The sequence below is a fragment of the Manis javanica genome, chromosome X (genome assembly GCF_040802235.1).
Source record: "Manis javanica isolate MJ-LG chromosome X, MJ_LKY, whole genome shotgun sequence".
NCBI classification, from domain to species: domain Eukaryota; kingdom Metazoa; phylum Chordata; class Mammalia; order Pholidota; family Manidae; genus Manis; species Manis javanica.
The window spans coordinates 36,871,524-36,899,030 of NC_133174.1; the positions used below are offsets into that span (position 1 = coordinate 36,871,524).

At 39.6% G+C, this 27,507-nt stretch overlaps 1 protein-coding gene across 6 annotated transcripts in view; it reads right to left on the bottom strand.

The window, feature by feature from the left end:
* EFHC2 (EF-hand domain containing 2) overlaps positions 1-27,507 on the bottom strand; it is a 272,900-nt gene that overhangs the window by 128,119 nt on the left and 117,274 nt on the right. For all 6 annotated transcript variants that reach the window (XM_037001545.2, XM_037001544.2, XM_037001547.2 and 3 more), the window contains exons 3-7: positions 21,930-22,080; positions 10,995-11,218; positions 7,609-7,860; positions 4,280-4,396; positions 3,751-3,889 (exon numbers count right to left, since the gene is read on the bottom strand). In XM_037001545.2, the coding sequence (XP_036857440.1) occupies positions 3,751-3,889; positions 4,280-4,396; positions 7,609-7,860; positions 10,995-11,218; positions 21,930-22,080 (883 nt within the window). The remainder of the gene's footprint in view (positions 1-3,750; positions 3,890-4,279; positions 4,397-7,608; positions 7,861-10,994; positions 11,219-21,929; positions 22,081-27,507) is intronic.

Genomic DNA, 27,507 nt, shown 5'->3' on the forward strand with positions numbered 1-27,507 from the left:
AGACTGAATGTCTATCCATGACTAATTGAATTCTAATAAATTTAGAGACATGATATATTTTTAAAAGGAGTCTTAATGCTCCTTCACAATAATTTACTATTCGCCATCTCACTTGGAAACACTGCTGGGCAAAGCCTTCAATTATCTCAAAGTAAATCTCATATGTTATAGTAACCCAGATATGGACCCAGGTTTTTGGGAGGCCTGAAGCTTATACAATTTGGGAGAAGCTATTCAAGACAAAGAATGCCAAATTATTAAGACAAACTTAGGCTCGTGGCCTTGGACTGAGGCTCCTGCAAAGGAAGAACACTAAAGCTTAAGCTTCCTTCACTTCATTAACTTCGAGATAAATCTACCTCTGTTTGTACCCACTATCCAGGTAAAATGATTTTGGCGGGACATTCATTTTGGAGTCAAATAATTAGAATATCACATAATTTTCTAGCTCTAGGAGTCATCTCATCCTCAGCCCACTTCAGTTTATAGAGGAGGAAAGAGGCAAAATTGTTCCATCAAGGCTATGTGGTAAGACCAGAAGCAAATTCTGCCCCTGTCACTGCAATTCGGGATGGCTGATTTGCTCAAGCGATCATTAAACTGTCACTTCGGATATCTTGCACTAGGAGTTCAGAGGTGACCAGAATTGACTTGACAAAATTAAAGGCGCTTTAAGAATTTTGCTCAACCTTAATGTCAGTACAGCCTAATTAATGTCCAAGAGCAATGGAAATAAGTGGGCTTGTTCCCAGTTTGGCTGTCCCAGCCACTAAGAATGGATGATAAGAAAGTCTTCCTATAGACAAAGAAATAATAACCCAAGGCAGGAGGAATTCTAGGTAAGAACAGTTTGCATTCAAATCTCTCCACCTTTCAGTGAAAGAAATACCTGCTGGGAGCCCCTGGAGGTTTCTAACCTTTATTCTACAGGAAAGCTTGACAGGCTTCCATCTGCGAGTCCGTGTTCATCGACATGAAATAATGAGGGAGCGACATGCTACATCCCACAGACAAACCAGGGCCAGTGGGATGGCCAACCTGCCTAGTGGGGCAGCCATGCTGGACTGTTTCAGGAAGAAGTTGATACAATCACTTTCTCCTTAAAATCCTTAAGTACACGAAAGAATTTCATCTTTTGAGGAGTCTAAAGTGTTTTCCACGGGTACAAATACCTCTTGGGATTCTATCAAGCTCTCTGCCTCTACATAAATTGAAAGCTTACCCATGTACTTTTTTTGGGACTGCGACCAGCAACTTCTTTTAGTGTGTCTGCCATTTTTCTCCCACCAAAATGTGTTGTGCTGTCATTAGGTAGCACCAGGGCTGCATACTGCATTAGAACGGTCCCCCTGGCTACTTTTTTAGGAGGTTTCTAGCTGTACTGTTTTGAGCATTTGTCAGTGCCTTCTGCAGGGCTGCAGAGTGAAGACACCAGGTATTCTACTGACCCCAATTACTGACAAGGAAAGAAATGTGACCACAGTTATTGACAGGGCTTTGTTCTGGTCTGGGCTTCAAGGATACCAAAATATAATAGATAAAGTTTGGTCAGTCTTGTGGATTTTTAGAACCAGATGAATTAGAAATAAAATTGCAATGTCATAAGTAACTCTAAGTAACATTAAGTGTTAACTTAACCTTACCAACAGTTGGGAAAAGCAAATGTAAAGATTATCAGAGAATACTGATTCACTAAGACCCCCACCCCCCACCCCACATCCCGGATATAATTTTTAGTCATTAGGTACATTAAGTACATTGTTGTTACTGAAGAAATGTTGTGTAATAATAGTGTCTGCTAAATGGGATATTTTAACATATGTTACGAGAAATATAAAAAGTCAGCGTGGCTATAAAATGCAGTTTTGCATTTGCATAATTTTGTTTAAATGCATAATGCTCATGTTATATTAACTTTAAAGGCACAACCTACCTTTTTTCTACATGCTACATAATTCTATAGACTGAACAAAACAAGTGAGCAGAAAGAAATTAAACCCTAGGGCTCTGCTAAAATGGACTAAAGGGCACTGAGGCTGATACAATTGCCGCAGATGGCTAGATTTGGAGTGCACCAGTGAATTACTCCGCCTCTAAAAGGTCTCTGCAAACCTGTTAGAAGACTGACCATGTATCATGTCTCTCCAGCACTACATTTGTGCTACCAAATGCAACCTTTATATTCTCAAAATCAAGCTGACAGACAGACATCAACCAAATGCTGATATTTAAGGGATGTTTGGCAACCTTCTTTCACCATATCCTTTCTAGTAAGGTAATCTTTCAGTTGGACACATGTAACTATTTTTCATTAACTCAACTTTTGTATATATTTTTTCAAATTTCTAAGTCTACAGTGAAGACTTGTTGATTCTAAACAGACATCTACATTTATGAAAGACGGAATTCTCTTCCCCAGTGATCTAAGGGACACTTGCAGCTCCTCTACAGCAGCCATCACGTGCACATTCCTGGGTGTCTCTTGCTTACAGTCCCCAAAACAAATACATGCCTAACTGTGTCTAGTAAAGACTACCAATTTTAGAAAATAAAATAAGAGGCCCCACATTTTGACTAATCTGGCATGCAGATACAGTGGAACAAAGTCCCTCAATGAACCAAAGAGTGAAATTGAGTCTTTTTTTTTCGCATTCTGTGTGCTTTCTCCCACAATATGAAGGTTCCCAGAAGCCAGGAATGCTACACATTGGGACGCCAAGACACATAAATGACGGCCCCTGGCTCATCCTCGAAACAAAGCATCTTGTCTCTTAGGAAGCTGTGGTTGCTTCTGGTTTCCATCTTATCCCTCAAGGAATATGCTTATAGGAACACTCCAAGGTTCAGAGAGGAGCCCAGGAGTAAGCACCACCCCCCAGCTCTATACCCCACATTGGGAGGTTGATAACTCCCACTACCCCTACTTAGCTTGGCACTGCAGCTACCTGGAGCCTGGGGTGGAAGGCCCAGGAAGGGCCAGAGCTGGTTGGTAGGTTTAACAAAGGAGTGTTTCTTTTTCAGCTTCACATCAGACTCTCCGCCTGCTTCTATGACTCTCATTAACACTGTTTAACATCCTGTAGGTCTCTGCTCCCCTTCTAGTCTTAAAGCTCCTTATCTAACTACAGCTACTAACTCCACTGCAATGACCTGCACCTAGCAGATGCTTGATAAATCACTGGTTTCCACTCTGAACTGAACTAACCTGATCCAGATGGAATTGATATATAAGAAGCAAGAGGCTAGATCCTGGCTGGGCCTCATCAAGAAAGGCAGAGCAAATTGACATGATAGAATTCTCCAGAGAACTCGATCAGTAGTATATCCACTGTGGCAAGTAAGAATTTGGTAAAAAGGAAAGCATTTAGATTTCCATTTCAACTTCTCGACCAGAACATTTGTCCCATATTGTGGTGAAGCAGAGGGCAAGCTATAAGGGAAAACAGAAGTCTCTGGTTTCAGGCAGACAAGTTCAAATCTTGGCTCGCCCTTTACTCACTATATAACCTTCCACAAGAAGCACCTTTCAAACCTCAGTCTCTTCATCCCTAAAATGGGGATAATTAGCCCACACTTCTAGAATTGCTGTTAGGAATAAATAAGACAACAAATGCTTGGCAGACAGCAAATGCTCAATAAATGGTAGCTATTATGAGCTTAGCATGTGAAACTCCAAAATAAAATGTTGACAAGAAAACAAAGATTCTAAGTTTTAAATATTATTTTCTAATTGTCATACATATCACTTACCAATTCCATATTTAGTCTTATAATAGGTCTTTGTAAATTCATCACAGTCACAAAGGAGCACTTTTCTTCCCCACACATTGATGGTGGTTCCTATGGACAGGTCACTATCTTTGTAAAAGTCTTGGTCTAATTTTCCTGCCTAATAAAAACAAAGGAACAAAGCATTGGCACCTCAGACCAACCAAGGACCTAGGCATCCCTTCCCAAAGTAAAAAAAGAAATCACAATCAGTCAAAACCACAAATACATCATTTATAACCAAATTTTTTAATCAAATCAAAAGACCACCAGTTAATATAATATTTTAGAACAGTCTTTTACAATGTAGTGCTTGCAAATAGCAATATAATGCATATAGTTACATATGCATTTATGCATATTTATTATTGACATAGCAGTGCAATGCACACAGTTGTAAATTAACTTATTTTATTCACAATCTAGCTCACAAAAGAATATGTAACTCATCTCACATTTCAGGTTCTATGGGAAGTCACAGAAAGCAGTAATAAAATGTGAGGTCCCTCACCTTGTGTCTTTCCAAAAGGCAGCAGCTAAGCACTCGGTTCTCTACCGAGCCACGACACAAATTGAGAACTATTTGGTCTGTTACATCGCCTGGTTGATAGACTCCAGGTGGACCATACTGGAAGACAAAAATCAAAACAAGATGTGGTATATGGACTGTAAACACAAAGATGGTCCTGTTGAGGGACTCAAGTGGGAAATATGCATTGTATATGAAGGGGAGCAAAACACACAACCCCAAAATATGCCTCGTTGGCATTGATTATTTTGAGCTGGTTATTTTTAAGAAACAGCAGATACAGGAAAAGCTCTGAAAACTGAGTAAAATTTACCCTTTTGTAAGGGATATTCATGTGTCTAAGGGAAGTCTCCATTTGTAAGGGTATCCCCTCTCTGTACCAGGAAGAGGGTGACTCAATCTCTAGAAACTCTTTTCAATGGAGAAGGCAACTTCTTAAATCTCCATAATAGCCTCACTCCTGTTTACTATACTTTTGCTGATAAACTCCTATAACTGGCCTCCCTCCCCTACCAACCTCTTTTATCTTCAACTGGAGACAGTATTTAAGGTAGTGTGCTTTGGGCCATTTCGGGGAGTTACTGTTTTCCTGGGTCTCTCCCATGTACACAGGAGGTAGACATGTTATTAAATTTGTGAATGTTTTTCTCCTATTAATCTATCTTATTACTGGGGGTTGGGGGCTCTCAGCTAAGAACCTAGAAGGGTAGAGGGAAAATTATTTTTCCTCCCCCACTTACAGTTCTTCTCTGCCGTCATACTCCATCCACATCTCCCTAGCTTCTACAACAGCTGCGAGCTGGTCTCAACTCCATCCATCCTTCAAGGCCCTGATAAAGGCCCATCTTCCCCAAAACCCTCCCATCCTACTGGCTAGTCCTCAATTCAAACCTCCAGAGTACCTACTGCAGGGTTAAACCACTTTTTGTGGCTCTCTAATTGCTTCATCAGCAGTCATCCCTCCTCTTCACTAAACTACAAACAGTCCTGAGGAAGAAACAATGCCTTATCTTCTTTTCTTTACTGGCTTATTAGCATCCTGCCTGATCCTGAGCTCAGGAAGCACTAGCTGGCTGAGAGAGCCAGCGTGGTGAGGGGGTAAGAACACTAGAGTGAAGTCAGCCTCTAACACAATCCGTGGCTGGAACAAGCCAGGCACTCTTCAGTTCCACCCGCACTGGAGGCAGTCTGAGCAGTTGTGCAAGCTGCAGGAAATACCTTAATTTATATACATTGAGAGTGATCAGTTTATTGCATACAGATAAGAAATCTGAATCATCCCTGATAGCATGTGACATAAAATATTAATTCAAATGTGTGAATTTCTGCTATGTAGGGTATAAGCCACAGAACAGAGAAAAACAATATATCTGGATGCAAATTCTCTTCATCACTTTCTAGCTACAGGACTTGGGACCAGGAATTCACCTTCTCAGAACTTCAGTTTTGTCCATCTAACTGTAACAATAGTGCTTATTCCTTGCTTTCTTAAAGGATGTTGTGAGTGTCAAGAGAACATGCACTGCTATTTTCCCCCATGAGAACATAAGCTCCATGAAGCAGGACTTCATCCATATCTTTCTCATTGTAATCCCAGAGCTGGCACATAGTCGACACCAATAAATATTTGTTGGATGAATTAATAAACAAAGCAATTGATGTCAAGGCACACTGCAAATGTCAGGTGTGTCATTATTATTTTATATTTAGCCTATTTTTCAAAGCCATTCTAAAAACAGGCTTCCCTAGTACCTTCTGGCCACCCGCTACGCTTGCCCTCAGAACTCCCTCCAGGGCAAATCCTGCCTCCTTCCCCACCCCAAGCAACACAGCAGGGCTTTGGGTGGTGGGCTCAGAGACTGGGAGGGCTTCCCATGAGGACCAAATAACCAGCAGTTACTTGCATCTGAAATGAATGTTGCAGTAATCTCTTCAGTAGCACTAAGAATTACATTTAAAATACTTTTTCCAAATAGGAAATAAAACATAACATAGAGCTGTGAAAAAGTCTTTCTGTTTTTATGTGTCCTTGTAGGTGTTTATAGGTCCTTAGTGTTTTCTACTATATTATCTCACTCACTCTTAACAGTTAGCTCAGTAGGGAGGCCTGTTAACTGCATTTTACAGACAGGAAAATGCACTCAGAGAGGTTAAGTGACTTGCCCAAGGTCACAAAGCTATTAAGTGACAGATCCACAATTCTAGCCAGGTCTTCTGTCTCTGTGCTGCTCCTGCTGCACTCAACTTACACTGGCCATAATATGTGTAAAAATCAGTCTGACAGCTCTTCTTTAGCAGTAAATCGAACACAAAAGCTGTCATTACCACTGGTTAGCAGCTAGTTGGTGAACTGGTGGCTACTCTCAGAAGAGTCACTCCTGTGCCTATGTTTATATGTGTGTGTGTGTCTGTGCATGTGTGTGTGTGTCCATTCACAACCCAGACCAACACCATAGGATCATCTCAACAGGCTAAAGAGGCCAGAGGCCAAGGCCTCACCCAAGGCCATGAGCAACTCTTGTACTGGAGTCATTTACCACTATAAGACCATTTGCAAACTCAATGACAAATAGGTTCATTCTCTTGTATTTGACTTTTTTATTTTACTTGCCTTAAGCCCAGAACATTCCAACTTCAATTTGTCACATCTTGTGAAGGGGTTCAGAGTAAACCTCCACAAAATATACCACTTTGGCACATGGACTATTTTGAGCTGAAGGCAATCTAGACCCTGCAGCCTCAAGAGAAGCTTTTGCTCCTTCCTTCACTACTTCCTAGAAGAACCTAAATCAGGGGTCTTTACCAGAATGAGTTCGTACCAGAGATAAATTTACCTGAGTGACCCATCTGTAAGGCAGGGCAGACATCGAATCACCAGACCTCTGCTGCTCATCACCCTGTGCATTGTCCTCAGCTCCTCCAGGACCCAAGGCCTCACTCTTGTCCCTTAGCTCAGGGTGGCACATAAAACTTATTCTACCTTTCTGTGTTTGAACCTCTTGTGTATATGGGGTTCTTTTATGTACAAAATTAAATTTGATTTTTCCTGTTAATCTGTCTCACATCAATTTGATTCTTAAACCATCCAGAAGAACCTTGAAGTGTAGAGGAAAACTTTTCTTCCCCAATACCTCTGTGTTAGTTTCATAGATGTATATTAATAGAAAGCACAAAATGAAAGTTTTCTAACATTTTCACTAATATATGGTAATGGTAATCACATAATCATAGCACACATTTTGGACAGTGAGTGACTACAGTCTTTCAGCCCACAAGCAAACTCAGAATGTGGTTCTTTGTCTGCTGCTCACCTTGGGTAGCTTTCTCCTCTGGAGGAAGAATGGCACAGCATGCCGACCTGAGTTGTCTGGCAAGACTTCTTTGATTTCAATAGTGTCATCAGACAGAAAGTAATGCAGGATGAGTTCTCTACATTCCCCAAGAAATGAGTCTGAGTCATCCCACAGGCAGAAGAAACGCAAAACCTTCCTATCATACTCAAGGAACTGTTTCAGAGTATAAAAGGACTCATAGGGACGTAAGGGCTTCATGCACTCTAGCATCTGAAAATGGAGAAAAGGTCAACACTTACCAAGAGTTAACATTAGTTAAAGCTTTTGCATAATCACTTCTGGGATGCAAGCAATTCAAGAACATAAAACAGCTTTTCTATAGACTATTCTGTGTTAAAATTTTAAAAATTTCAACTTACTAACACCATACATGTATGTGAGCATATAGCTAGTTTCAACCGCAAAAATAAAATCAAGTATTCAGATGCTTTTACTATTAAAGGTTACTTTGATACTCCGAAATATACTTCATTAGTGCTTTTTTAAACTGACACTGGCCAGGATCCTCACCTGATTCTAATCTTAACCACTGTGTACCTACAATGAGGTAATACTCAGCCTACTGCACAGGCGCATACTTGTATACCCATTGGCAATAAGCTCTTACTGCCAGTATTGCTATGAAGAGTTCCACCTGGTGCTAGGGGCAGATGGAAGAAGGAGACAGGAGAGCAGAGGCATATGGGATTCCAGCGCTTGACCTACCACCATGAGAAAAAATTTGGTATGAGCCCCTTCTCAGCCCCACTGTCGTTATCTGGTCTCATCGAATTCATAGTGAACTTGCTTGGAACTGGGAACCCCCTCCTCCTGGAGCAACACTGACTTTTCTCAAAGACTTAAAATTCTTATTTAAGAACAGACAAAATTAATGTATGGTGACAGAAATCAGAACAGCAATTGCCTCTGGGCAGGGGACTGAGCAGAAAGGGGGACAAGGGAACTTTCTGGGGTGATGAAAATATTGATATCTTGATTTTTGTGTTGGCTCCTAAATTGTACACATTTTTCAAACTCGTTAATCTGTATACTTAAGATTTGTACATCTGAGTCTATGTTAAGTATATCTCAACAACAACAACAAAATATTTGTCTTTCCATTGAAAATTCATATCAGGATATCCTTCTTACTCATTCAAAGATTTTTGTGAAGGTAAAAGAGAAGAAATATACCAAGTTTTATTCTGCTCAAAAGCTTTAAATATGGAGGATCTGAAAGGTCATGGGAAAAGGAGCAGAGCAAATGGAGAACTTCCCAGTGAACACAGAACCACACTGCCTGGGCTCCATCCCCCAACTCAGAAACCACTAGCTTTGCAGTCTCCTTGAACAACTCCCCTATTTGCATGTTTTCAGCCCTGTTTTGGAGCAAAACTGCCCCCATTCTATCTGATGTTGCCAAATAAGACTGTTATATAAGGAAGTGTTCACTGGCAAGGGAGATGTAGGCCCACATTGGGTTATGTAATCTTATTTGTAAATTATCAAAACTTTTTATCTGTCCAGGGAAGTCTAAGTACAGACTTACCCCAAGAGAGGGGGGAAACAATATGGCCTGCCAGAGGCTCTTCAGTCTTCTCCTTGATATTTAAATGAAATTATGGGACCTCTACTTTCTTCAACTGAAAAATGTTGCTTTGGCATGATAAGGCTTTTAAGAAATGCATTATTGATTATACACAATTGGGGTTCTTTCAGTTCAAGTTAAATTGTTTAATTTTAACTTTACACTTCAAGGCAGCAAACACTGGAGAAATAACTGCATTAAAGTCAATATAATAGCCTCTTATTAAACTCCTAATTTTCCACAGATTTCTATATTTATTGAAGAGCTTTCTCCCCGAGGGAATAAATGCTAAAATGACTTTCCCTAACTAAAAGGAAACTAATTAAAATATTTCTTGGCTATTCTGGGTATTTATTCTTGATTTCTGACACATGAAATGGCAGTGCTCCCTATATTTCACATAATGCATCATCATTCACAATCACTACCATGTAATATCAACTGCTAGTGAGTGAGTGCAACCATGTGCAAAGGGTGGTAATGCATGTATTTATCCAAACTCTTTCATCTAGGGAATTTGGAAAAAACAAAAAGAAACCCAAACCATAAATCTTGTATACCAATACATATAGGTATAACACCACAGGGATTTCACCGTAGATATTCCAGGATCAACAACAAATATTTCTCAGAAGGGTTGTATGCCTACAACATTAAAGAATAATTCTGCTGGGGGTAGGAGGCAGGAATAGATAAATGATCCTACTTGCAGCTTTTAACAAGAGCTCAAAGCAGAATCAAAGGAGAATTTTATTCTAAATTTTATATTATCTTTCTGCAAGGAAATGAATTACAAGTTTTAGAAACAATAAAAGTGAGACTAAACTAATCTATAGGGATAGAAATGAGAGTGGTCATCCCTGGAGGCACTGACTGAAAAAGGCATGAGGGAACTTTCTGTGGGGATGGGAATGTTCTATATCTTAATTTGGGTGTATGCATTTGTTAGACTCATCCTACTGTACATTTAATTTCCATGTATCTTACTGTGTGTAATCATACTTCAAAAATAAAAGAGAAAAGGGAAACAAATGACAAGGAAAATCAGGGTAAGATGCAAGAGATTTGAGTTCTAGTCCCAGCAGGAAGATTGGCTAGTTATATGACCTTCCACATGATACTTGCCCTGTAAGTGTTCAGATTCTTCTGGAAAACAAAGTCTAGGCCAGTTTTTCTTTTAAAATTATTTAGATCATTTAAAAAAAACAACTTTAGACAGACAACAGTAATATTACTAACACTGATTCTATCCTCCTACACTAACTGTGGTCAGACTTTGAAGACAAGTATGTTTTCCTAATGGGGGTACCCTGGAATCATGGTCCTCCTCACTCCTTCAGAAAAATCTCTGCATCTGATGTCACCATGATGGGAGTTCCCAAGGAACAAAGAAGAAAGGTATACCTAAGGCTTGGTTCAGCAAATTAGTAGAACAGAAGCAAAGATGTTCCCAGAGATGGACAACAAAAATGGGAAAAGACAAGCCAGTGTGGGCCCAACTCTTACACTGTCAGTGATCACAAAGCCAATCATGGACTCTTAGAAACTGTCCCACGTGGGCAAAGAGAAGTGGTGGCAGGGGCAGAGAGACTTTCTAGCACTGAGGCCAACACCCAGCCTTCCCTCTAGCCCAAAGGAGAACAGAACAACTCCACTGACCATGGCCCAAAAAGTTCTTTCACATCTGTGTCAGGAGTATGGATACCCTTTACTAACTCCCCAGAGGGATTCTCATTATGAAGACAAGAACTCACTCATGTATGTATCAATTTCTTACCTTTCTCCGTGTCTTCATGTAAGGATCTTCTGGACACTGTCCTGGGGGATTTAATTTGACCCCTATTTTCTTCAAGAAGTTTTTTGTGAACGTATCACAGTCATAAATCTTAAATGTCCGGCCATAAAAGACAATGTCTATGTTGACATTAAAATGATAGACAGTATAAAACTGATCCTCATCAGGAGGTGGCAGAGAAATCCGATGACGCCGGATTGAAGTCCCTGTGGTATGAAATAAAATGCAATTGTTTCATCATGCGGCTAACAAGGAAGAGGTCACAGCACATCTCCATAACAACCCTGAATGCTTTCCCACATTAGGCAAGTGGACAAAGGGCTGTTTCTTGGAGGGAGCATTATGTCTGAACTCTGAGGGTGCCAGAGGGAACTGAGGCTTCTAAGGCCCAGAATTATTTGACCAGCCTTGCATGTTATTAGAGCTGCCTAACTGGTGCTAGGGAAGTACTTTAATAAACTTAAAGACTAGGATGGGAGGGATGGAGAAGGGGGTATAATGTGTCAGACACTGCCAGCATGTCTTTTCCCAGAACAAGCTGGATCACTTCCACCCACTAGCACTCAAGGTGAGCACACTACACAGGGCACTAAGACCCTTAGGAGAATACTCATGAAGATGCATACTCTTGGTTCAAAAAATAAGCTAATGAGCTTCAAGATGTCAAATGCCAACACCAGGGCTTACAGCTTCTACAAGCATGAATGACTTTATGCTGCTTTGAAAGCTTTGTGAATCTTCTTTCCTCTACCAACCTCTTCTCCCTCCTCCTTCCTCTATAGCCTCTGTCCACCTCCAACCAACCAGCCCCACAAAGTGAGGGTTATCAGAGGTTTCATCATTACAGCCAGTGCTCTTGGCCAAAGGTTTTGGATCTCAACCCACCTTTTACTTCCAACTATGATGTCCATTCACTTCTCCTTTTGAAACTACGGACCCAGGATCTCCAAGTATACCCAAAATTGTCATTAGCCACTGGAGGTGAAAGAGCTCCCTTCCTAGGTGAGTGTACCAACTATATAACACACCACACCAACCAACTTACTCAGACACTGCTTTTTAACCTTTCAACCTAACAAGTTAGCCTGCCACAGTTTCATGGATGCTGGTAGAAGACACAAGATGCTTTTGGTTAGAAATAAAAGGCAGTTTGTTACTCCTAGAAGTAACAGTAGCCAGAACAGCAGCATTATTTACACCTGTTTCCTGAGTCACAATTCCTACTGGGTAACACAAAAGGTCCAGGTAATAACCTCTGAGCACATAGTAAGTTTCCCTACAGAAGAGGAATCCTCAGTTGAGGGAACCTAAATCATTTATAATGGACAATGAGCATTCCTATCTTTTGTCTCAGAGGGAGATATTATCTTGATTAGACTAGACAATAAGCATGCCACCCTTTGTTCTAAAAGGAGACACCACCCCTGTCTTCCAAGGTTATGAGCAAACTTGCACTTTGCTCCAGAGGGAGAGACTGTCTTCCAAAGCTGTTTGCTATATAAACTTCCTTGAAGACAGAGTCAAGAACAAAAAGCAGTACCTCTGCTTGTAAGATCTACAGAAATGCAAGATACCCTTGGAGAAATGTCTCTCAACAGCTGTGACTTACTTAGGCCTGATAATCTACTCCAGGAGAAAAGGGAAAAGGAAAAAATGCAAGGAGAGCAAACTGGGGGTCTAACGGTTCCAGAAAAATTGGCTTGTGCAACCTCTGTATAGAAGTACTTTATTATAAAGATGTCAAGCAAGCCTCTTCATGTTTTATATAGCACTGAGAATGGCATCTTTTCCCAAAGTCTAGAAATACTTAGAAATTATTCATTCCTATTCATTAAGGAACACTTAATGAATATCTTTTTGTGCCAGGAACTATGTTGAACTCTGTTCCATTATTCTACTAATCATCTTTTCACTCTGTTGAAGGGAAATTAACTAAAATCATTCTCATCTTCTTTTCTTTGTAGCAATTTTTAATTGCTTAGTACATTAAATTAAAATAATAAAGCCATAAAATTAGAACTGGCCTAGAATATTTTTAAAAGTAGTATATAAAAGATGGTATAATTTTACTGCAAAAAATTATACTTCAATTAGCCTTTAATTCATGCCACTGAAAACAGTATGCAAATTACTTAATCATTCAAGATTAGGCATTTAGAACAAATTGCATACTTAAACATCTATAAAAGCATGGGCATTTCAGGTATTTCCAGGAACCATTATATATCTCTTTAAAAATACGTATATTTTGACAGTTTTTAAAATACATAAGCTTTATTCAACAGCCAGGAGCTTCTTCAGAAATCCCATTTATCTTGCATTTTTACTGCATTATAAAAATTCACAGAAGCAAGTTAGTGTTGAGTTCTGTGTAGTAAGACTTTGAACAGGAATCTTGTATTTTTTAGGTGGGAAGAACTGGCCTATGCACTGAACTTGTAAATAATGGTAATCATAACCATCATCATAGCTCTAGGATATGCTTTCATATGCATCTTCTCATTTAATCATCAATAATCGCATGAGGCAGATAATATATGAAATATAAATTTATGGATGAAGAAAAACAAAGCTCAGAGAGGTTAAGTGACATGCCCAAGGTCATGCCCTCACAAATGGCAGAAAAAGCTCTTACACCCAGGTTTTCAAGTTCTAAGCACATACCATTACTGTCCACAGTAACAATGAAGTATATACCTCACTGTACTGCAAGCACAAATTCGTTAAATGAAGAAGAAGGAGTATAATATGAAAACAGGATAGAAATGGGGAGAAGAGCTGCCAGCCACCATTAAAAGGAGAGAGGGTTGATGAAACTGGCCAAGAGAACAGCCTGTCCCTTCTCTAAGGGGCAAACTTCTAGAAAGGGCCCACTTGCCAGCTGCAGCAATCCCCCCGGCAGAGCCAACACCACTGCATTACCTGCCCCCCTCCCTTAGGGGCCTGTATATCCCAGACCCCCACATGCTTCCTTATTTTAGCTCCCACACTTCTCTCACTAGATGATTCTCAGAAGAGGCCAGGGAAGTTCTTTGTGGTAACAAAAAAAGAGTCCTGACCACCCCTGGGTTAGAAGGAGAAGACAGGTCTTACACTAAAGAAGAATATATAAAATATATAACAAGAAATGCAAAGTCACCATTCCCTGTTCATCAGAAAATTAATGTGGGTCATTTAAAATAAACAGTTGCCCATGAGAGTTTTCAATAATATATTCGAGGGATCTCTCAACTATGTCCTCTGGGGACTGAAATTTCTATTTGTTGGTATTTGTGTGTTTATAGTCTTCCATGATAAATGGCAGAAACTCAACCAACAGGAATTTGTTCTGGGTATCAAAGAAATGCATAAGACGCCATGTCTTTGGCACACACTGAAGAGCACCAGAAATCATCAAGGTACATAAATAAAAATGCTACAAAATGGAAAAACAACCAAAACACTGCATCTGCCCTTTAAACGTTTAGACATTTATCTTAAGTGCCCCATCAAAACAATTTGTGCTGAAGCCCAGGCATCAGGTTTTTCAGCTCCTCCTTATCTTCATAGTTTACGTCTTCTTTTTTCAAGGCCCTGCTATCTAATTTTACTCTGCTTGAACTTCCCAACATTTCCCTGTGGTTTAGAGTCAAATAATGACACATCCTTACGTTTAATACATTTTCATTTCATTCAGTTGGGAGTTGCTTTAGATCTCTGCTCACACCACTAAATTTAGTTTTTAGGACTTCACCTTCCAGAATTAAGACTCTCTAACCTCTTACCTCTATCTTAGTATGTTTAGGTCATTTTAGTAACGTTGCAGACCTAGGCCACACCGAAGGGCAGATATTTCTTAGGTGAGTGAATATACAACTGGAATTGCCACTTGTCATCCTGTCAACCAAGCTTTCATCCTACAAATACTAAGACCCTTCCCTGTGATGAGACATGATAGAGTATCTTTCTCAACCCTAGTGTTCACTATATTCCTTCACTAAGATGACTAGTCCATTTCTATTGTTAGAAAATGCCATCTTTGAAGTTTGGGTTTAAAGAGAGTAACTTTTGTCATACAGATAGTTTGACACCTATCTTATAGCAAAACAATACAGAATTTTAAATTCCACATCTGTGATCACAATAATAAATAATAATCTTATGCATCTCCCTCCAGCCAGTGAATGAGCCCCCCAGTGACAGCATATTAGGTGCTCTGACGTCCTCTTGTATTACCACCTACTTGCCTCGTTTTCCTTACACGCTCTATGATCTGCTCCCAGATACCTTCCAACTACTCACCCCATCACTTTCCCACCTCTTTGTCTCATACCATTCCTTTTCACTCATGTGCCTTCCCCTTTCATCTTTATCTGGAGAAATTTTTGAGATACCACTCAAATGTCTTCTTCTCTAGGGGATACTAACATTTCCTCTTCTGACCCCTCAAAGCAACTGGCACCATTTATGATGCCTGTATTGTTTCATGGGCATTTTCTATCAAGTTTCCTTTCCCTTTTTCCTTCCTCCCTCCCTCCCTTTCACTCTTCAACAACTACTTATCAAGCAGCTACCATGCACTAAGCATCATTCTTCACAGACAAGCAACTGACTTCTACTCTTAAATTCTACTCTGCTCTGTGCAGTGACACTTCCCTCCCCTAGGTCTCCATTCTGGAGTTGCAATATTGAGCAAACGGAAATATAGGATGCCTAGTTAAATCTGAATTCCAGATAAACAATGAAAAATTTTTAGTGTAAGTATGTCCCATGCACTATTCGGGATACAGTTATATAAAACACCTCTTTTGCTTACCTGAAATTCAACTTCAAGTGAACATCTTGTATTTTATATGGCAACCCTACCACCACCCTTCCTCTACTTTGTGGGATGCAGTATGCACTCACATACAGTATATGCCCAATATAAATGAATGACATAGAAATGACTGACTTCTATTTTGTGATTACATTTGTTTGATGGAAGTAGATTATCTTACAGTATAAAAAATACATGTGTGTATTACTACTCTGTTAAGGGGCCAAAACACATCACTAGTGGAGATCAATGTTATTAACCAAGGACACACTGACAATCAATGGAAGCCAGGTCTTGGTCACAGGCCTCCAGAATCAGAAATTCTTGGGGTGGGTCAGGAAATTCTGATGATCACTCTCAACTGAGAACAACTGACATAGACCTACCAGAAAATCATCGCATGTTTTTTTTTGTTGTTGTTGTTGAAGTCTCCTAAAATGAATGCATTGCATTCTATTTCCCCCTTTAATTCTGTTAGTATTTGTTTCACATATGTAGGTGATCCTGTGTTGGGTGCATAGACATTTTTTTATTAAGGTATCATTGATATACACTCTTATGAAGATTTCACAAGAAAAAAATGTGGTTATTACATTCACCCCTATTACTGAGTCCCCCCTCATACCCCATTGCAGTCACTGTCCATCAGTGTATTAAGATGCCACAGAGTCCCTATTTGTCTTCTCTGAGCTACACTGTCTTCCCTGTGACTCCACACACACCATGGGCTCTAATCATGATACCCCACAATCTCCTTCTCCCTCCCGCCCCACCTGCCCTCCCCCACCCCTCCCCTTTGGTAACCACTAGTCCCTTCTTGGAGTCTGTGAGTCTGCTGTTATTTGTTCCTTCAGTTTTGCTTCTTTGTTATACTCCACAAATAAGGGAAATCATTTGGTACTTGTCTTTCTCTGCCTGACTTATGTCACTGAGGATAATACCCTCCAGCTCCATCCATGTTGTTGCAAATGGCAGGATTTGTTTCTTTCTTATGGATGAATAGTATTCCATTGTGTATATGTACCACCTCCTCTTTATCCATTTATCTACTGACAGACACTTAGGTTGCTTCCTAATCTTGGCTATTGTTAATGGTGCTGTGATAAACATAGGGGTGCATATGTCTTTTTTAATCTGAGAAGTTGTTTTCTTTGGGTAAATTCCTAGGAGTGGAGTTCCCGAGTCAAACGGAATTTCCATTTTTAGTTTTTTGAGGAACCTCCATATTACTTTCCACAATGGTTGAACTACTTTACATTCCCACCAGCAGTGTAGGAGGGTTCTCCTTTCTCTGCATCCTCGCCAGCATTTGTTATTCCTAGTCCTTTCGATATTGGCCATCCTAACTGGTACGAGGTGATATCTCATTGTGGTTTTAATTTGCATTTCCCTGATAGTTAGTGATGTGGAGCATCTTTTCATGTGCCTGTTAGCCATCTGAATTTCTTCTTTGGAGAACTGTCTGTTCATATCCTTTGCCCATTTTTTAATAGGGTTATTTGCTTTTTGGGTGTTGAGGCGGGCATGGTTTTAATCACTACCCTTACTTTCGTGTATATTGGAGTTAGGACTTGGTAGTATTAGGCAATTATTCAGTTAAGACAATTAGAGGTAAAACTACTGGGATAAACCTCTGACACTTTTGGCTTGGTGTTAAACATTGTCTTAACTATATTCTAACAGAATAGCAACAAATTCCATAAATATGACACCCCTAACCAAAAAGAGAGTGATGCCCTGGCAAGAAATGAAAGCAACTTTCAAGTATGAGAGTAATTTGACTTATAACACTTACAGCCTCTCTGACAGCAAGGATTCATGAACATTAAAAATATCCTTCTGAATAGAAATTGAAATCAGGAAAACAATTCCATTTGCAATTGCATCAAAAAGAATAAAATACCTAGGAATAAACCTAACCAAGGAAGTGAAAAACCTATACTCTGAAAACTATAAGACACTCTTAAGAGAAATTAAAGAGGACACTAACAAATGGAAACTCATCCCATGCTCTTGGCTAGGAAGAATTAATGTTGTCAAAATGGCCGTCTACAGATTCAAAGCAATCCCTATCAAAATACCAACAGCATTCTTCAATGAACTGGAACAAATAGTTAAAAAATTCACATGGAACCACAAAAGACCCCGAGTAGCCAAAGCAATCCTGAGAAGGAAGAATGAAGTGGGGGGGGGATCTCACTCCCCAACTTCAAGCTCTACTACAAAGCCACAATAATCAAGACAATTTGATACTGGCACAAGAACAGACCCACAGACCAGTGGAACAGAATAGAGACTGCAGACATTAACCCAAACATATATGGTCAATTAATATACTATAAAGGAGCCATGGACATACAATGGGGAAATGACAGCCTCTTCAACAGCTGGTGTTGGCAAAACTGGACAGCTACATGTAAGAGAATGAAACTGGATCATTGTCTAACTCCAGACACAAAAGTAAATTCGAAATGGATGGAAGACCTGAATGTAAGTCATGAAACCATAAAACTCTTAGAAAAAAACATAGGCAAAAATCTCATGGACATAAACATGAGTGACTTCTTCATGAACATATCTCCCCGGGGGGACTTGGTGAAGGGGGGAATCTAGTAACTGTAATGTTCTTCATGTAATAGTAGATTAATGATAATAAAATGAATAAAAAACAATGAATGAATGAATAGAAAGACCAGGGGGTGGATAGCATATCAGGGCACAAAGAATAAAGAAGACAGCTTACATTGCCACCTTTTAGCAATCCTCACCTTCTCTCTCCACTGTAAAACCAAATAGAAACACTAAAGTGAATCATCTACCTCTTTCTACTACCTCGACAGTGGCTCTTTTCTAATATGGTAGAATAAGCCTGATTCTGTTTGTGATCTTGGCAGCTCTGATTCCTAATCCACACCTCTAGTCTTGGCTTTTTTCCTGAAAACACATCCCCAGATTCCACCTGCCTGGTGGGCACCACCATACAGATGTCCCAACCCACCTTCAAAGGCTTCATGCTCCGAACCAAACATACCCCAGCTCCAATCCCAATAATGCTCCTTCCTCCATGGCTCCTAGGTTTCATGAACACATCACCATCCTCTCAAACAGAGTGAGCCCAGAGGCAATTTGTAAAGATTCAGATGGAGCAAATTACCTCTCTAAACCTGTTTCCAGTTCTATTAAAGTTAAGGATGCCCAACCTTAAATGGTCATTGGGGGAATTAAATGTGATCATGATAAAACAGGCACTCTATCATTAGATATTCCCCTTGCTCACTCTCTGTACTTAATTGCTGGTGAACGTCTATCAACTCTGCCAACCAGATTAAGTAAATCTGCCTCTAAAATCTTTCCTTTATTTTCTATGCCCACAATCATTGTCCTGGTTTGGACACTCAACATTCCTAACCTCAACAACTGCAAAACTCTTGGGGGGGGTCTAGTCACTTGCTCTTTCCTCTCCAAACTGTTTGCCTATAAGCTCTAAGAGACAGGGGTATAAAAAGGTCTTATTCCTTTTGCCCATTTCCCCAAATCCCAAAATAGTGCCTGTAACAGAATAAGGCATTCAACAGACACTTCTTGGCAATGCTGACTGGCTCTAAATTCATCATCCAGAGACAACAAAGCCTAGCATTAAGAAAAACCTCACTCTCATAAGTATTGAAGGAAGTCCCTTGCAAGCTAACTCATCACAATCTTATTCTCAGAGGCCTATGGTCCCAAAATTCCTGTTTCTCCCCATAGAGCTCATTGTGGCATATCAATATGGAGGCACTGGGACCAGATAAGTAGTTAGTAAGCAAAAAGTTCATTCACCATATGCAGAAAAGCATAAGGTGTGTTACACAATGGTAAGAAGATAGAGCATATATATGTTAAACATAGAAAGAAAGGAATGAAAGGACCAAGAGATAACTGTCAATATGTATTAAGTATACATAAGGCACCTGGGCTTTAAATATTCATGATACATTACACATACAAGTGGCAGTAAATATTCACAAGTACTCAATATTCATGAGGCCTTAATTCAGCCACTCATTCATTGGTGACACCACTCTGACCCCATGTGCCCTTTACCCAATAAAGACAGATAAAACCCATGATTGTTCAGCAGGATTATTGGTGAGGTACAGCTCACCAGGCCCACTTGTCCCTATATCTCCCCAATAAATTAAGTGTGTTCCATCAGCCTAAGGTCCCTTCTGTCTATGTCCCTCCTTGCTTGAACTTCAATGCTAGTTTCCAAATCACACTATTAACAGTAAAGGCTGACACAGCAGAGAAACAGGGCTATTGTCCACCCCAGGATTCAGGCAAGGTGATCCTTCCACCCACTTGTACCCTGTCCTAAGTGTGTGAGCCTACCTCATTTCTTATCCCTTACTTCTCACTATGTAAATTGTTTTAATACATCATGTGATTCAAATTAAAATGCATCATGCATTTTCATTTGGTCCATGAGGCTTCTGCTCTGTGGCCTCTGGAAAGCCTACATGCATGTTTCTTGTTGGCCACCACTGCATCAAGGTAATCACAGACACTCTGCCTGCTATGTAGAGAAGAGATTGTAGGAGGAGAAGAAATGGAAGCAGAGAGACCTATTAGGCAGCTAGTCCATTTTCCTAGTCAAGAAATGAGGGTAACTTGGGTTGGAATGGTAGGAAAGGGGAGACACAGATGTGGACAGATTCAAGATATTTTCACTAGGAGAATAAAGAACAAGGATGTCAGATATGAACAAATAGGGAAAGTAGAAGTAGTAGAGATTGTAGTCAGAGAAGGCAATTTCATAGCCTAAGACAGACACCAGAGTGGGCAATACTCCAGAAGACAAAGAGACAACAGTGTACCTAAAACTCATGGCTCTTAGGAATCAAAGGGCCCTTGGAAGTACATCTACACCAACCACCAAACACATGACTCCCCTCCTACACCTCTCCTAAGTTGTCAGTGAAAAATAACCCTAACCTCGCCTGCCAGGGCCATCCATCTACACACCAAGGACCAAACAAGTGTATGAGCCTACCCTATCCCTTTCCCCTTACTTTTCACTGTGTATTTTAAATTGTTTTAATGCATCATGTAATCCAAACTAAAATGCATCATGCATTTTCATTTGGTCCATGAGGCTTCTGCTCTGTGGCCTCTGGAAAGCCTGCATACATGCTTCTTGGTGGCCCCCATTAGTGACTCCCTATCCTTCCACCCCTACACCTGACCTTGACCTCCATGTTCATCCAGCGCCATCCACCACGGCTTCTGGCAGCTCTCTGCCAGAAAATTCTTCTTACTGACCTGAATTCTGACTCCCTAGGTCCTCTTCTTGAGGATACAGAAAATCAGGTCACCCTTCCTCCACATAACAGCCCTTTAGATTCCTCAAGATATTTATGAGGTATACCTGAGTCTTCCCTTTATAGACAAATGCCCCTTTTCTCTATTCTGCCTTACATGTTACACATTTTCAGTCCTTTCACCAGATTTCAACATTGTCCTAAGTGGAGGATTCATAGCACTGACAGAAGAAATCAGCCACCATACTTTTAATAATGCAAGCTAGGATTAGTTCTACTGGTGGCCACATCACAGAGTTGACTCTTGTCTGGCTGAAGTGTAGTATGGATGAAGATGACTAACATACATGGGGTGAAAGAGCAATAACCTTTAATGGCTGTATACCATCAAAGTCTGTACATAATATGTATGAGGATGAGGAGAGGGCGGTTAAAGCAAATGGCAGTGAATTCAAGAAAGAAGAGAGAACACCAATTTGGAAGTGGCAGTGGTGTTCTCCTTTTCCCTGAGGGTGTTGTGAAAGAAGTGATGCAGTCATAGCAAAAAGACTGGAGAGTTTGCTCATCCTAGAGCAGCACCTGAAAGAATACAAGTATGCCACAAAAGAGCGAGAGAAATGGCCATAGGTGAGGTGTGGGGGGCAGAAAGTTGGAAAGTCACCATCAATAACTATAAGCTAACAGCATCTTTATTTTCACCATCGCCAACAAGTTTGATACCAAGCAGTAGCACGGGGTCTTTTAAAAAGCTAGAGAGAGACAGTGTATAAAGGCAGGAGTTAGAAATGAAGTAAGTATAACTCCACTTTGAATAGATACCTTGAGGCAATCCACTATTTTTCAACTCTGGTTCATTTACTTGAATGGTGTCATCTTCAGGGTAGAAGTAGATTTTATAGCGTCTTATTCTATATTTTTCTTCACTTATATCAGGTACTTCATCTTCTACATAGGCATCAAAAGACAATACCTGTTGGGATAATTAAAATCTAAGAAATGAAAAAAATCAGCAAACTTAAAATCAATAAAGCTACTGCTTGCATAATTTTTGTTAATGCAAAGAAAAAAGTTGAGATTTTTGCAAGAAGACATTCTACACATCAGCTGTGAGAACAGATATACAGTCTGGGTTGTAATATATAAAGATTATATTTTCATCACAACCGATTACCATGAGGAAATGATAGTCAGGAAATAAATCTATTATTCAGCTCTACTATAAATTGAACTAGCATCTGTCTTTGGAATTTCACAGTGGTATTCTATATGTATGTTATAATAGTCCCCCACTTATCCACAGTTTTACACTCACAGTTTCAGTTACCTATATTTAACCACAGTCCCAAAGCAGATTTTCTTCTGACACATCATCAGGTCAACAAAAGCCTAACGCTATGTCACAATGCTACCTCATTCATCTCACTTCATCTTATCATGTAGGCATTTTACCATGTCACATTATCACAAAAGAAGGGTGAGTACAGTACAAGATATTTTAACAGAGAGAGGCCACATTAACAAAATTTTTATCACAATATAATTGTTCTATTTTATTATTGTTATTAATCTCTTACTGTGCCAAACTTATAAATTATACTTTATCATAGTAATGTAAGTATAGGAAAAAAATCTTGTGTAAATAGGGTTCTCTACTATGTATGGTTTCAAGCATCCACTTGGGGTTGTAGAATGTATTCCCCACAGATAAGAGGGAACTACTGTACAGACAAAATAGTCTTTCTCAAGAGATAAAGGTTTTGTCATTATTAAAAATAATACAAAGGTTTCCTGCCCCATCATTCCTGACAGGTATCCTCAGCTGGCACACTAGCCCTCCCAAGCACACCCACCCCAGAGGGCCAATCTCACACATCAGCATGCCTACAACAGTCACAACTGGGCCTCTCATTTAGATGGACTGGGGGACAACCCCACTTACCAGCCTGTAGCAGCCACAGCCACACCTCATAGCCAGTGGCACCAGGGACTGTGAATATAATAGATTTCACTGAATTGTACACTTTAAAATAGCTAAGGGTAGTATAAACATTTTAATAATATTAATTCTTCCAATCCATAAGCACAGTATACCTTTCCATTTATTTATGTCATCTCCAATTTCTTTCATGAATGTCTTACAGTTTTCAAAGTACAGATCTTTCAACTCTTTGGTTAAAATTATACTTAGGTATTTTATTTTTTATGGTACAACTGCAAATTTCTAGGTACTTTATTTTTTTTTTTGATGTAACTGTTAATTTCTCTTTCTGCTAGTTCATTATTAGTGTATAGAAATGCAACAGATTTCTGTGTACTGATTTTCTCTTCTGCAACTTTGATTAATTCAGTTGTATGTTCTAGGAGTTTATTGGTGGAGTCTTTAGGGTCTTCTACATATAATATGTCATTTGCAAATAGTGACAATTTTATTTCCTCCTTACCAATTTAGATGCATTTTATTTTATTATCTTATTGCTGTGGCTAAGACTATCAGTACTATGTTAAGTAAAAGTGGTGAAAGTGGACATACTTGTCTTGTTCCTGATCTTAGAGGGAAAGCTTTTAGCTTTTCACTATGAAGTATGATGCTAGCTATGGGTTTGTCAATAGATAGCCTTTATTATATTGAGGTATGCTCCCTCTATATACACTTTGTTGAGAGGGTTTTTTTTCATCATCAATGGATGTTAAATTTTGCAAAAGACTTTTTCTGCACCTATTGAGATGACCATATGGTTTTATCCTTCATTTTATTAATGTGATGTATCACATGATGGATTTGCAGACATTAAACAATCCTTGCATCCCTGGAATGAATCCAACTTAATCATGGGAAATGATCTTTTTAATATATTTTTTATTTCATTTACACTAATATTTTGTTGAGGATTTTTGCATCTCTGCTCATCACAGATATTAGTCTGTAATTTTCTTTTTTTGTAGTGTCTTTGTCTGATTTTAGTATCAGGGTAATGCAGGCCTCATAGAATGAATTTGGAAGAGTGCCTTCATCCTCTATTTTTTGGAATAGTTTAAGAAGTTCAGATACTAAGAAGTTCAGATATTAACTTTTCTTTAAATGTTTAGTAGAATTCACCTGTGAAGCTATCTGGTATCAGATTTTGTTTGCTGGGAGTTTTTTGATTACTGATTCAATTTTGTTACTAGTAATAAGTCTGTATAGATTTTCTATTTCTTCCTGATTCAGTCTTGGAAGAATTCACAAAACTCAATACCAAAAAAAAAAAAAACAAATTATCTGACTTAAGAAATGGGCAGAGGAACTGAATTCAGGCATTTTTCCAAACAAGACATACAGATGGCCAACAGACACGTGAAATGATGCTCAACATCACTACTCATCAGGGAAATGCAAATCAAAATCTCATACAAGTCAGAATGGCTAGTATCAAAATGACAAGAAATAGAGAGGTGGAGAAAAAGATGGCAGAGTAGGAAGGCAAAGTGGAAACCTGCTCCCAAAAACACATAAAAAAAGAAAATACAGCAAATACAACTAAACTTGAAAACAACTGAAGACTTCAAAACAGACTATCTACAACTGGAGAAAAAGGGAAGACATCAAAAACAAGAGTAAAGTGGCAGAGCTGCAATCAAGGAGGACCCGAGCCGTTCCCCCACCCCAGCGTATAGGTGGAAGAGGAAAAGAGAGGGAAAGGAATAGGAGCCCCATTTGCTGAACACTTGGCCCTGGAGATGAGCCCACAAGACATTGGGTTCTGGTAATTAGCAGGGCTGGACACCAAGGACAATTGGAACACTCAGGTAGGCTGAGATTCCAGCCACATGTGGAGAACAGGCATGTTCCACCGGTCCCCAAGACAAAAGCAGAGAAGGCAGTTTGAAAGACTTCCCAGCAGCAGGAACGATACCAGAGGGGCGAGGGCCAGACGGACCTCTCTTTTCAGGAGAAAGGGCAGGTGGATGATACAACCACAGCCCTCCCTTGCCCTAACAGGTTGGGAACTCTTCGGAACCCCAGACGCTCCATCCCCCTCTCTGGCAACACAGCCCTGAAGCTCTGCCCTATACCCACTAACAGCAAACCCACCCAGGCCAGAAGCAGCATTAGATTTACTGCCTGGCAAGAAGGAGATTTTCCCATCTTTCTTGAATCTGTTTCAGGCCAACTGGGGAGAGGCCTGCAGGAGCCAGTCCCAGGGGCTCCCTCCTCCAAGTGGATGTCAAACCCTAGTACTATTCAACAGGCCTGGGCAAGGCCATACCATCAGTCCGCCTACCCATTAACCCTGCAGCCCTGCCTTTGCAGTAGGGCAAGCAAAGGGTAGCCCCACCAACAGCGATTCCAGCAGAGACTTCTATGCTGATCACAATGGCATCAGTGGAACAAACTGCCTCTAAAGAAGACAGAGAGGAGGGTGGCCCCACCCATAGCACATACAGGAGAGATTTATGTGCTGATCACAAGGGGAACCACAAGAAACCTCCTTCATAAAACTGTTACTCCATAGGCAGGAAGCACAGCAGAGTCATCTAACACAAAGGAAGAAAGACAGACTTTGACAAAATGAAGAGGCAAAGGAAAAGGCTCCAAATAAAACTACATGTCAAGACACCTTGACATGGGCTAAATGAAACATAGATTATCAAACTTCTTGATAAAGGTTTCAAAGAATAGCCATAAACATGCTCATGGATCTATAGAAAAAGTATTGAAGAACCCAGGGAGGACTACAACAAAGAGATAGAAGAGCTGAAAAAGAGCCACTCAGAGCTGAAGAATAGAGTAACTGAAATGAAACATACAATGCAGGGATTGAAGAGTAGATTACTGCAAGTAGAGGAGACAGCCAATGAGATGGAAATTAGAAAAGAGGAACACAATGAAGCTGAGGAAAAGAAAGGAAGTACCTCTAAGAAAGAATGAATGGTAGAGAGCTGTGTGACCAACCCAAATGAAACAATATTTGCATAATAGTGGTACCAGAAGGAAAAGAGGGAGACAAAGGGATAGAAAGTTTCTTTGAGAAAATAATTGTTGAAAACTTCCCCAATCTGGGGAATGAAACAGCACTCAGGTTATGGAAATACAGAGGGCCCCTAAGAAAAGGAACCCCAGGAAGACAACGCCAAGACATATAATAAGTAAAATTGCAAAGATCAAGGATAAGGACAGACTATTACAAGCAGCCAGAGAGAAAAAAAAGATCACATACAAAGGAAACCCCATCAAGCAATCAGCAGAGTTCTCAGCAGAAAGTTTGCATGCCAGAGGCAGTGGCATGAGGCATTTAATGTACTTAAACAGAAGAAATTCAACTAAGAATTCTCTATCCAGCAAATTATCATTTAAATTTGAAGCAGGTGTTAAACAATTTCCAGATAGACAAAAGTTGAAAGAATTCACCAACACTAACCCAGCCAAAAGGATATGTTAAAGGGACTATATAGATGGAAATGTTCCTAAGGATAAATAGCTTTCACCAATGAAAATAAACACACAGTAAAGGTAGTAGACCAATTAATTACCAAGCACGTATGAAATTAAAACAAAACAAAAGAAGCAAAATCAACTATACACAAAATCAGCCAAGAGATATACAAATAGTGCATAGTATAACATCTAATACATAAAGTGTGGAGGAGGAAGAGAAGAGAAAAAAAATACCTTTAGATTGTGTTTGAAATAGAGTAGTTGGCAACTTAATATAGACTGTTATATAGTAAGGAAGCTATCCTTGAACCTTTGGTAACCACAAAACTAAAGCCTACAATGCATACACAAAAAAAATTTAAAAAGAGAGACCTAATTACAGTACTAAAGAAAACCATCAAATAACAAGAGAAGAGCATAAGAGAGGAAGAAAGGAACAGAGGGGAGCTATAAAAACAACTAGAAAGCAATTAATAAAATGGCAATAACTACATACCTATTAATAATTACCTAAATGTAAATGGACTGAATGTACCAATCAAAAGACACAGAACAGCAGAGTGGATAAAGAAACAAGCCCCATCTATATGCTGCCTACAAGTGACTCATTTCACACCTAAAGATATACAGACTCAAAGTGAAGGGATGGAAAAAGATAGTTCATGAAAAAATAGGGAGAAAAAAGCAGGAGTAGCAGTATTTATATCAGATCAAATAGATTTCAAAACAAAAAAAGTAACAAGAGACAAAGAAGGACATTACATAATGATAAAGGGGTCAGTCCAACAAGAGGATATAACCATTATAAATGTCTATATGCCCAACATAGGAGAATGTAAATATATAAACCAAATACTAACAGAATTGAAGAGGGAAAGAAATGGCAACACATTCATTTTAGGAGACTTTAACACACCACTCACATCAATAGAACAAGAAACAAAATAATTCAGGAAACATAGGCACTAAACAATATATTAA